This window comes from Vipera ursinii (genome assembly GCF_947247035.1).
Source record: "Vipera ursinii genome assembly, contig: scaffold_201, whole genome shotgun sequence".
In the NCBI taxonomy this organism is placed as follows: domain Eukaryota; kingdom Metazoa; phylum Chordata; class Lepidosauria; order Squamata; family Viperidae; genus Vipera; species Vipera ursinii.
The window spans coordinates 28,777-40,956 of NW_028148201.1; the positions used below are offsets into that span (position 1 = coordinate 28,777).

Consider the following 12,180-nt stretch of genomic DNA (forward strand, 5'->3'; position numbering starts at 1 on the left):
TGGGGGAAGCCAGGTTCACTTAACAAACGGGTGACTAACTTAACAACAACCCAACAAATGTGGCAAGAAGTGTCGTAAAATGAGGCAAACCTCGCTGAACCAATTTCTCACTTAGCGACAGAAATTCTTTGCGGTCGTTAAGTCGAGGGGCGACCAGCCGTGGTTCTTCCTCGTTCCCGCATTCCCAACGGAGTCAAAAGACTAGGGGAAAAAAAAAAAACCAGCCCCCCTCCCCGCCAATTATTAGCTCATTAATTCCCAAGTGGGTGATTCTGCAAATTGAAAAAAAAAGAAAAATAAATAAATAAGAAAAAAAAACAGGTTAAAAAAAAAAGAGAGAGAAAAAAGAAAGGTCACACCAGGTGGGCGGCAACCCGTATGCCTCGTTCCAATAGTTTAATGAGTCACTACATCTTACCACTCATAATTATAAAAGAATAAGAATCCATAAAAATATTTTCTTTTCATAATACGCACTTAAAGATACCGGGGGGAGGGGGGGGGAGAGAGAGAAAGGAGGAGAGTTGTTTTTTGCGTGGTGTGTTTGTGTGGTTCGGATTTTCTTTTTTTTTCTTTTTTCCTTCTTTCCGTGGGCTGGTTGACGTTTCCTTGCTCTTTTTCCATTTCACCCCACCCAGGGGGGGAAGCAGAAGCAGACAGCCGGGCCGGGGTGGGTGGGTGGGTAGCCCAGGAAGCAAGCCAGGCCAGGTTTCTCCGGATGGGGCAACGCCAAGCGAAGACCCCGGATCTCTTCCCGGACTGATGTTAATGCTGAGCTGGGTGCATCGAGGAGCCGTAGGGCGGAGGGGGACCGCAAAGCGAACGAACAAGCGACATCCGCAGGAAGGTTGGGGGCGGGTGGTGGGGTGGTGGGGAGACACCGCCCCCCCCAAAAAAATACAGTCGCTGACCGGCAGAGAACTGAAGCAATTCCTACCTTACTGGGGGGCGGGGGGGCGGCGCAAGGGGGGGGGTCCCTCCCTCAATGGCAGGATGCAGAGACGGGACGGGAGGGAGATCGGGACACGACCAGAAAGAGGGGAAAACGAAACGAAACCAAAAAAAAAAAAAGATTTCCATAAATAAACTCACAAGGCTAAAGAAAAGCTAATTTTGCTAAAGAAAAGCGGGGAGGGGGGGAAGAGAGGAAAAAAAAAAACCGATCCCCAAAGCAAACTCAAGCCACCATTATGCCTGGTTCCCCGGATAGGGAAACGAGGGTGGCTTGCTTGCACCTTTCAAACATGTTGGGGGGGTTGGGGGTGGGGGTAAGTGGGGGAAAGGATGGGGCGGGGAGGGAGGGGGCAATCCGAGAGACAGCAGCACCACATGCTTATAAATAGAGACCCCTCGCAACGCCCCCCCCCAGTTCCTCTTCCAGTCAATTTCCCTTTTTTTTCTCTTTCCCCGCAGCCGAGCCCACCAAAAGTCAGGAAATGGGTCTCCCGCATCCGAAGTGGGAGGAGGAGGAGGGGAGGGGGAGCCAAGCCAGCAACAAGGTGGAAAGTGGGAGTTATGGGGAGGGCGGGGGGGTCAGGCTGGTGGAGACACAACAGAGAACTCTAGCGAGTATAGAGAGAGAGACAGGCAGACAGTCCAAAGGGCGAGGTGGGATGGTGTGTGTGTGTGTGAAGGGAAAACTGCCCGTCTTTTATTTCCAGCACAAAGAAAGTAGCAGCAAATACTGGGGAGATTCGGGGGTGACTTTGGGGGGGGGGGGATAAAATAAGAAAAAGCCCTAAGAGAGGCTGAGGGGGGGGAGAGGGGGAGAGAAAAAAACCAAGATTTAGAGCTGCGCCGTCCGGAAAGCAGCGCCAAGGAGAGGCGTGCCGCCGCATCCACCAGCCCACCCCGAGGCGGGTTTGGGGGCTCTGCATTCGAAGGCCGCCCCGTGGCTGAAAAGAAGCAGCGAGGAGCAGAGACGGGGGGGGGGAACCATGTTGGCGTCCACGGCGAGGGGAGGGGAGGGGGAGAGCAGGAGGGGAGGGCTCGTCCGCCCACACCCCTCTCAGAGGTATTCTTGAAGAAAGTGCAGCAGCGTGATTTCGTAGTGCTCCCCGGACTCAGGGCAACGAATACTGTGTCGCTCGTTGGGATAGATCTGCGGGGGGAGAGGGAAGAGAAGGGGTTAAGAATCAGACACGGAGGAGGGCGGGGGTCCCCTTGGGGGCAGGGGGGGGTCTTCAAACTGGGGCCTTTTACGACTTGTGGACTTCAACTCCCAGAATTCCTCAGCCAGCGTTGAAGTTCGCGAGTCATAAAAGGGCCACGTTTGAAGACCCCTCCTCTAAAAGTACAAACAAGTAATTCCACCGGACGTAGAGTTGGTCTATAGCAGGGGTGGGCAACCTTGGCTCTTTTATGACTGGTGGACTTCAACTCCCAGAATTCCTCAGCCAGCATGGCTCAGCTTGGAAACCTCTCCCTTTCCCCTCAGCCTGCCTGGCTCAGGAATTCTGGGAGTTGAAGTCCGCGAGTCATAAAGCGGCCTAGGTCTAGGCCAGGGGTATGCAATCTTGGCTCTCTTATGATTCGTGGACTTCAACTCCCAGAATTCCTAAGCCAGCATGGCTCAGCTTGGAAACCTCTCCCTTTCCCCTCAGCATGGCTGGCTCAAGAATTTTGGGAGTTGAAGTCCACAAGTCATAAAGCGGCCTAGACCTAGGCCAGGAGTAGGCAACCTTGGCTCTTTTACGACTTGTGGACTTCAACTCCCAGAATTCCTGAGCCAGCATGGGGGAAACTTTGGCCCCTTCATGACTTGTGGACTTCAACTCCCAGAATTCCTCAGCTAGCATGGGGGAACTATGGCCCCTTCATGACTCGTGGACTTCAACTCCCAGAATTCCTCAGCCAGCATGGGGGAACTATGGCCCCTTCATGACTCGTGGACTTCAACTCCCAGAATTCCTCAGCCAGCATGGGGGAACTATAGCCCCTTCATGACTCGTGGACTTCAACTCCCAGAATTCCTCAGCCAGCATGGGGGAACTATGGCCCCTTCATGACTCGTGGACTTCAACTCCCAGAATTCCTCAGCCAGCATGGGGGAACTATGGCCCCTTCATGACTTGTGGACTTCAACTCTCAGCCATGGCTCAGCTTGGAAACTTCTCCCTTTCCCCTCAGCGTGGCTGGCTCAGGAATTCTGGGAGTTGAAGTCCGCAAGTCATAAAAGAGCCGAGGTTGCCTACCCCTGCTATACAAATGGTTGCCCGGCTGAGGAATTCTGGGAGTTGAAGTCCGCAAGTCGTAAAAGGGCCAAGTCTGAAGACCCCTGCCCTTGGACCTAGCTGCAGGAGGGCGAGGGGGGGGAGGGACAACCAAAGCCACAGGGAGAAACCCCCATCCCTTTTATCTATCCTTGCCACCTCTCAGCCCCTTTAATCATCGATCTAGCGCGGGTTGTCCCGTGCTGGAACCGATCTCTTCTCCAGCTGCTGGGATCCTAAGATCTCCCAGCCTGGGATAGCCCTTAGCAAGAGCACGTAGGCTCAGAGACCGCTTCACAGCCCTCTCGAAGCAGTTTACGGAGTCAGCCTTGTTTGTCCCCAAGCAATTGGGAGTCTTCCTTTTACCGACCTTGGAAGGATGGAAGGCTGAGCCGACCTGGAGCTGGTGAGATTTGAACGGTTGGTAGTCGGCAGAGTCAGCCCGAAATGCTCCATCAGTGGAGATTTTTAAGAAGAGATTAGACAGTCGCCTGTCTGAGACGGTATTGGTTCTCTTGCTTGGCTGGACTAGAAGACCTCCAAGGTCCCTTCCAGCTCCTATTCCATTCCATTCTATATTCCAATATCTATTCTATTCTATTGCATTCTTTCTATTCTTCCATATTTTATTCTATTCTATTCTATTCCTATTCTTCCATTCTTTAATCCATTCCATTCTTTCTATTCTATTTCTATTCCATTCTATACTTATTCCGTATTCCATTCCATTCTTTTTCTATTCTTCCATTCCTTATTATATTCTATTCATATTCTATTCTTCAATTCCTTATTGTACTTTATTCCTATTCTATTCTTCCATTCCTTATTCTTTTTTTAAAAAATTCCATTTATATCCCGCCCTTCTCCAAAGACTCAGGGCGGCTTACAAGCTTAGCAGTAGCCTTCATTCTGTGTATATGCCTGCTTATTAGGGCTTTCACACACACACACACCCCAAGCGGCATTATTACAAAGTCAGCTTAATTGCCCCCAACAATCTGGGTCCTCATTTTACCTCCCTCGCAAGTATGGAAGGCTGAGTCAACCTTGAGCCTGGTGGGACTCGAACCTGCACTAATTGCAGGCAGCTGGTGTTACTTAAGGAGGCATCAGCCCACTGCTCCACCAAGGCTATTCCTATTCTATTCTATTCCTATTCTATTCTTCAATTCCTTATTGTATTTTATTCCTATTCCATTCTATTCCTATTCCTTATTCCATTCCATTCTTTCTATTCTTCCATTCCTTATTCTATTCTTCCATTCCATTCCATTCCATTTCTCTTTCTATTCCATTTCATTTCATTTCTATTTCTATTCTATTCTTCCATTCCTTATTCCATTCCATTCTCTATTCCCTTCCCTTCCCTTCCCTTGTAGTCACTGTGCCACCACGGCTTTGGGATGCCACCAAAGGGATTGCAGGGTGCTCCAGGCATGTCGGACATCCTGGGACAACACACACACACACACACACACACACACACACACACACACACACACACCCTTGTTGTGACAGGTCTGCCGTAGCTAAGACACCAACGCTTCATTTTTATTTATTTTTTAAAATTCCATTTGTATCCCGCCCTTCTCCGAAGACTCAGGGCGGCTTACATTCTACAACTTTAAGATGCGTGGACCTCAATTCCAGAGTAGGTTCTGGAGGCAAGGAGATGATGCAAGGCAATGAATGGATCAACGGATAGGCCAAAAGTTTGATGGTGCCGAGCCGTGGTGGCGCAGTGGTTAGAATGCAACATTGCAGGCTCACTCTGCCCAGTGCCAGCAGTTCGATCCTGAGGGGCTCAAGGTTGGCTCAGCCTTCTAGCCTTCTATCCTTCCAAGGTTGGTAAAAGGAAGACCCAGATTTTGTGTGTGTGTGTGTGTGTGTGTGTGTGTGTGTGTGTGTGTGTGTAAATGCTGACTCTGTAACCCGCTTAGAGGCCGATCAATGCTAAAAGAGCCACGTCCGTTTTGGCAACCGTCCTTTTCCCGCTCATGGATTTCGCAAAGTCTCCTTGAGCGAGATTTATCAAGGGGAAACGTGAAACCGATGGGGGAATTCCAGCTCGTAAATTCTTTTCCGTTTAGGAACCGTGAACCTAGGCCTTTCTTAAGGCAGTGTTTGCTAATCGGGCAAGCTTAAGACGTGTGGGCTTCAGTTCATTAGGTGACACCATCCCTGCTAGAAAGGAGCGGCGTTTCGCTCTGTGCCTGTGGCTTGCGCTGGCAACTTGAGATAACAGTGAAGGACAGCCCAAACAAGGAATCGCCAAAAACACTCCCGCCAACAAGGATAGGGCACGTCTGGTGAGCCTTGTACATAAGCAGACAGAATCTCCCCCTCGAAGCACTGATAATGTTACCCGGTTGGGCCATGAAATGTCTGCAAGAAAACAACCAAGCTCAGAGAGCGCCAAGGACCCCACAGTCGTTGCCATGGTCGTCTTCCTCCTCCCCCCTCCCTTTCTGCAACATCCCCTCCCTTCTAAGGAAGGAAGGAAGGAAGGAAGGAAGGAAGGAAGGAAGGAAGGAAGGAAGGAAGGAAGGAAGAAGGAAGGAAGGAGGAAGGAAGGAAGGAAGGAAGGAAGGAAGGAAGGAAGGAAGGAAGGAAGGAAGGAAGGAAGGAAGGAAGGAAAAATACCAGTAGCTTAGCTGGCAGAGGGCTGCACTTTACCAGCTGCAATTCTCCTCTGATCTCAGCGGGCAGCACATGCCCTTCTCGTTTCCAGCACTCTTACTTACCTGTAGCTGATACGGTTTCCCAGCCCGGATTAGCTGGGAGATCAAGAAGCTGGTATGGAAAAAGTGCACGTTTTCATCCAGAAACCCGTGGAGAATCAGCAAGCGGTTGGGCCTGGGAAGTAGAGAAGAGAGAGAGAGAGAGAGAGAGAGAGAGAGAGAGAGAGAGAGAGAGAGAGAGAGAGAGAGAGAGAGAGAGGGAGAGAGAGAGAGAGGGAGAGAGAGAGGGAGAGAGAGAGAGAGAGAGAGAGAGAGAGAGAGAGAGAGAGAGGGGGTATAAGTGTCAACCGTCCCTACTTGATCAAGTTAGGAAAGAAAAGACTCCTGGCCCATGATTAGCCCAAAACGTACTTTTACTAACACTGCTGGCTCGTAGTCAAGTGATGATACCGTGAATCTTGTTCAGGGGGCCTCGCCCTTATACCCTTTCCTCTATGCCTCCCACCCCACCCCACCCCACCTCCCATAATACTCACTCATTGGGGAGTTTCTCGACATGCAGGGCCACAGAGCCCGCTTCGTAGCCTGGCTGGTTGTTCTCCGGGACGTCCATGTACCGCTCCGTGTAGCCGGTATCGTAAGCCATCCAGACCGTGACCGGAGCTCCTGCTATGGCGACCTACGAGCGAAATCAGATAAATCCAGAGCCGAGTCTTCTGGCTTCAAAACATACACACGACCAGTTTTACTTGCTGCACACGTCTGGCCAAACACCAAAACTGTTTGGTAAAATTCACGGATGAGTAATTTGCATTACGTAAAGAGGGGAGAATTTATCAGGGTTTTTTTTTTAGTTTTTTTTCTAGCATCCAGCTAGGGTGGATATTTTTTTTTTCCTTTTCCTTTTATGTTTAACGTTGGATGTTTGGGTCGTTTCGTTTTTTTTCTCAACCCCCCTCCCCCCCTTTTTTTTTGAACACAATTTTGTTGCTGTTGTTGTTTCTGTTGGATGTTACGATTTTTCTTTTTTTTTTTTAATAAACTTTTTAATTTTTGTTCAGTTGTAAGATAAAATACAGAGACACAAAAGCAAATAGTAAGGAACAACGATAAGGGGGAGAAAAAAAGAGAAAAAGAGGGGAAGGATGAAAAAAAAAAAGGCGTTGACTTCCGACTCCCTCTGTTGCAGTAAAAAAAGGCGCTGAGATTGAATCTCAACTTTTTAAATTTCTATAAACAACAACAACTTTATTGTCACTTTGAATGTACACCAATCGGCATACATCAAAATGAAATTTCGTGGCGTCCAGCTCTCAGAGGGTCACCACCTCCGATATGATATACACTCCTTGTTCGTGGCCCGCTCAGGTTTCAGATCGTCCATTTTAGTCTCTAGGGAGCGAACGATGGCAAACAGGACAGTTGGAAACGGAGCTCCATGTGGACGAGCCCTGAAATTATTTATTTATTAATGGGATTTATATCCCGCCCTATCTCCCGAGGGACTCAGGGCGGCTAACAACAACAAAACTTAAAAGGTCTCTGTACAGTAAATTAAAAAAATAAAATTTGAAATAAATTAAAATAAATTAAAGAATAAAGTTAGAATTGTAAATATAATTAAAATCCCTGTCAGTCCAGGTCAGTCCAGGTGGAAAAGGAGTGTTTTGAGGCCGCGGCAAAAGGACTGGAGATCTTGGGCCATCCGAAGCTCAGGGGGGAGCTGGTTCCACAGGGCTGGCGCTCCTGCATGACAACCTCTTCTCCTTTCCTTTTTCTGATCCTGCCTCTTCCACCTTTTCCTTAAAGAGGCCTTGCTTCTTTTCACCCCTGGAGGACGCTGCCACCGCCACCAACTCCTCCAAAAGCCTCTCTCTCTTCCTCTGGGCCTGCCGACAGCCTCATCCAGTTCCTTCGCTCCATAAGCCCTGGGACCTCTCCTCCTCTGCCTCCTTTGGAAACAGCCCTGATTTGCAATACAATCCATCACTAGGCCAGCAGTCAGGTCTTGCTGCTGGCAGAACAAATTCAAACAGTGCCAACGACTTTTAATGGTCTCACCAACAGTTCCAAAACAGCTAGAAACTCGCCAGGCCAGCAAAGATCGTTGGTCGCATGTTACCTTAGTTCCACCATGTTGCTCAAACACATTAAAACCTTCCCGATCGTGTGGACTATATCCCTTAATATCCCTTCCAAAACTATTCACCTTCAAGAGCCAATACAGCCGCAGCCATTCCAGGCGCCGCCATCTTAAGATAGTAATATGAACTAGCCGTTTCCGTATCAACAAATCAATCTTGTAAATAAAACCCATAATCATGGTGTCCTTTTTTTTTCCCCACCTCAAGCACAAAGTTCAGAAGCGGTTTCCCAGTAGAAACAAAAGTAGTGATATTCTTTTCTTTTATCAAAACAGTCAATTTAGCCATCCTTGCTAATTCCATCCACTGGGTGTATGATTTTCTGGGTTTTTTTTAAATTCCCCTTGATAAAAAAGAAAGCATGCAAAATGCGAGTAGATAAATAGCTAGCACTTTGATGGGAAGGCAACAGCGTTCTGTGCGCCTTGGCGTGTATAGCCATGCCGGCCACAGGAATGGAACAGGAATAGGTGCAGAGCAGAGCAGAGTAGAATAGAACCGAACAGAACAGAATATAGAACAGAATGGAAGAGAACAGAATATAGAACAGAATAGAACATAGAACAGAACAGAATATAGAATAGAAAGAAGAGAACGTAGAACAGAACATAGAATATAGAACAGAATACAGAACAGAATAAATAGAACAGAACACAGAGTAGAATAGGATAACAGAGTTGGAAGGGACCTTGGAGGTCATCCAGTCCAACCCCCTGCTCAGGAAGGAAAAATGCCATTCCAGACAAATGGTTGTCCAGTCTCTTCTTAAAAAAGCAAGGAGAGAAGCAACCTGGAACTAAGGAGAAATTTTGTGAAAGTTAAAACAATCAGTGGGATTGTTTCCATCTGTTGCTTCTTGTCCGGCCTTCAGGTGCCTTGGAGAACAGCTTGACTGCCTCTTCTTTGGGGCAGCCCCTGAGATACTGGAACACTGCCATCATGTCACCCCTGGTCCTTCTCTTCATTAGACTAGACATATACCCAATTCCAGCAACCGTGGAATGACCACAGAAAATGTCTTTGGACAGCACTGGCTCCATCGGCTAGGACACGGAGATGGGCCACCATCTCCGGCTGGATGGGGCAAACTTTTACCTTTTGAGTGGGGCCCAGCCAGCCTGGAAGGCTCACCTTGAAAACATGGGGCTTGTAAATCAGCCCCACAAGAGAAAGGAAACCTCCGTACGACCAGCCATGGATGGCAACGCGGCTGAGGTCGATGAACCCGTATTTCTCCGCGACGTAATGTAAACCTTCAACCTGGTCCTCGATCTCCACCTGGCCCTGAAGAGGATGGCAGAGAGAGAGAGAGAAAAAAAGAAAGAATAACAGGATAACAGGGGTTGGAAGGGACCCTGAAGGTTTTCTAGTCCAACCTCACGCTAAAGCGGGAAACTATACCGAGAGGCGTATATACAAGGCAAGGCAAGGGATTTTGGAACAATTTTTAATCTATCAACATCTTTTTTTCTTTCTTTCTTTCATTTTCTGACAGCCATCGAGCAAAAATCAATGGAGGCAGTGGTGGGATTCAGCTGCCCAATTCCAGCAACCGTTCCCTATATGTTTTAGCCTCCAGTCCCCTGATCCTCTTTGTTGCTCTTCTCTGTACTCTTTTTAAAGTCTCAACATCTTTTTTACACTGTGGTGACCAAAACTGGATGCCTTATTCCAGGTGTGGCCTTACCAAGGCATTGTAAAGTGGTATTAGTACTTCATGCAATCTTGATTCTATCCCTCTGTTAATGCAGCCTAGCACTGTGTTGGCTTTTTTGGCAGTTGCAAGGACACGGCTGGCTCATATTTAAGTGATTGTCCACTAGGACTCCGAGATCTCTCTCAGTTACTACTATTGAGCAAGGTAGCACCTATACTATACCTGTTAATTTGGTCTTTCTTGCCTTTTTGTAGAACCTTACTTTTTTCACAATTGAATTTCATTTTGTTAGATAGTGCCCAGTGTTCGAGTCTGTCCAGATCCTCCTGTATCTTAAGCCTATCTTCTGGAGTATTGGCTATTCCTGCCAGCTTGGTGTCGTCTGCAAATTTGATGAGTTCCCCATCTATCCCCTCATCCAAATCGTTGATGAAGATGTTGAAGAGCACTGGGCCCAGAACAGAGCCCTGGGGCACCCCACTACACATTTCCCTCCATGTGGATGCGGTTACATCAGGGGTGTCAAACTCAATTTCATTGAGGGCCACATCAGCATTGCGGTTGCCCTCAGGGGGCCGGGTGGTATGGTCAGTGTGGGCGTGGCCTACTGGGTGGGCGTGGCTAGAGTGCGTATGGCCTACTGGGTGGGCGTGGCCAGCTCTACATCATTCTCATCAAGGGTGCCTATGGGGGCCTGGGCAGGAGTGGGACAGATCTGAGGGTCTCTGGGCAGAAGGAGGGTCTCTGGGCCAGGGCCAAGGCAGTGGGGGCCGTTCCCTCACTGTTTTCAGGATGGCTTCGCGGGCCACATGAAACCACTTTGCGGGCCGGATCCGGCCCCCGGGCCTTGTGTTTGACATGTCTGGGTTACATTGACTCCCTCTTCTTTGGGGCAACCCCTGGGATATTGGAAGGCTGCTATCATGTCCCCCCTCGTCCTTCTCTTCATTAAACTAGACAGACCCAATTCCAGCAACCGTTCCTTGTGTGTTTTAGCCTCCAGTCCCCTGATCATCTCTTTCTAGAGTCTCAACATCTTTTTTACATCGTGGTGACCAAAACTAGATGCCGTATTCCAAATGTGGCCTTACCGAGGCCTTGTAAAGTGGTATTAACACTTCGCGTGATCTTGATCGCGTGATCAATATGACGACGTAACACATGCCGGTATGACAACAATATAACATTTTACCCATCTGAACTGCAAAACAAAAGGCCAGATCCACCACCTGGAGATAAGAGGACGAGAACTCACCATCTGGTTCTTAAGAGCTCCCTCAAATTTAAGGCCTCTCTGGCATGAGCCTCGCCCGTCTATGACCACCACAGCGTAGCCGAGGGACGCCAGCGTGTTCAACCGCAGGTACTTGATCCCTTTGAACGAATTATTTACTAGTTGGACCTAGGAGACGAGCAGAGGAAAAAGCGGGGGGGGGGGAGAGAAACAAGGCACCCATTTGTAAGGGAAGCAGATTTTTGAGGGATCCTGATTTTGAAAAAGTCGCCAAGGTAGCAAAGGCCATTTTGCAACAGTGGCGAATATCTGCAGCTCAATTGCGGGACGAGGGCGAAAGATTGGTTCTGCGAATTGGGTTGGTTTTCGAACGTTTCGTTACCGGGCTAGGTGACCCCTTCAGTGAGATTTTTAGGGAAACCTGTTGGCCGTGGCCCACTCCCGGGCTGCGTCCTATTGGCCACTGGGCCAGTGCATGCTTAGGCGCATGTGTGCAAAGCCGCGCTCATGCGTCGCAGGTATTCACGGCCCCGCTCGTCCGAGCGCCGTGGGTGTTCGTGGCCCCGCTTGTGCGAGCGTTGCTGGTGTTTGCGGGCCCCACTCGTGCCAGCCTCGTGGGTGTTCGCCGGCCCCGTTTGTGCGAGCGTTGCTGGTGTTCGCGGCCCCACTCGTGCAAGCATCGTGGGTGTTCGCGGCCCCACTTGTGAGCGTTGCTGGTGTTCGCGGCCCCACTCGTGCAAGCATCGTGGGTGTTCGCGGCCCCCGTTTGTGCGAGCGTTTGCTGGTGTTCGCGGCCCCCACTCGTGCAAGCATCGTGGGGTGTTTGCGGCCCCACTTGTGAGCGTTGCTGGTGTTTGCGGCCCCACTCGTGAGTCACGGTTGTTTGTGGCTCCACTTCTGAGTGTTATGGGCGTTAGCAACCCTACTTGTGCGAGGGTTGCAAGAATCGGTGGCCCCACTCCTGCGAGCGCTTACGGCCTCGCTCATGTGAGCAACGGGTGTTCAAGCACGCGTGCACTTACTACGCACAAAACCATCTCTTTTTTTTCCCTCCTCTCCCCTGCTCCAGGTCGCCAACTCTGAAAGGCTGGGGAACTCTTGATTTAGGGGATGACGCCGTCGGTGTTCTTCATTTGACAAAGCCCCTACATACAGGAGAACACCGACATCCCCTAAACTCCGCCGAGGACGTGTACCTCGCCTGGGAACAAAACATTGGGAAACCAACCCACCAGGTTGGAGAACCAAACTC

The 12,180-nt window shown here is 49.5% G+C and overlaps 1 protein-coding gene across 1 annotated transcript; it reads right to left on the reverse strand.

The window, feature by feature from the left end:
- Window positions 1–458: 458 nt before the first annotated feature.
- Window positions 459–11,107, reverse strand: LOC310650682 (dipeptidyl peptidase 9-like). Its single transcript, XM_083380264.1, has 5 exons — window positions 10,950–11,107; window positions 9,169–9,321; window positions 6,430–6,572; window positions 5,957–6,068; window positions 459–2,101 (listed from the first exon to the last, which is right to left on the reverse strand). Exons 1-5 carry the CDS (start codon window positions 10,950–10,952, stop codon window positions 2,009–2,011), a joined length of 504 nt encoding a protein of 167 aa, XP_083236390.1. The 5' UTR covers window positions 10,953–11,107; the 3' UTR covers window positions 459–2,008.
- Between the last annotated feature and the right edge of the window lie 1,073 nt (window positions 11,108–12,180).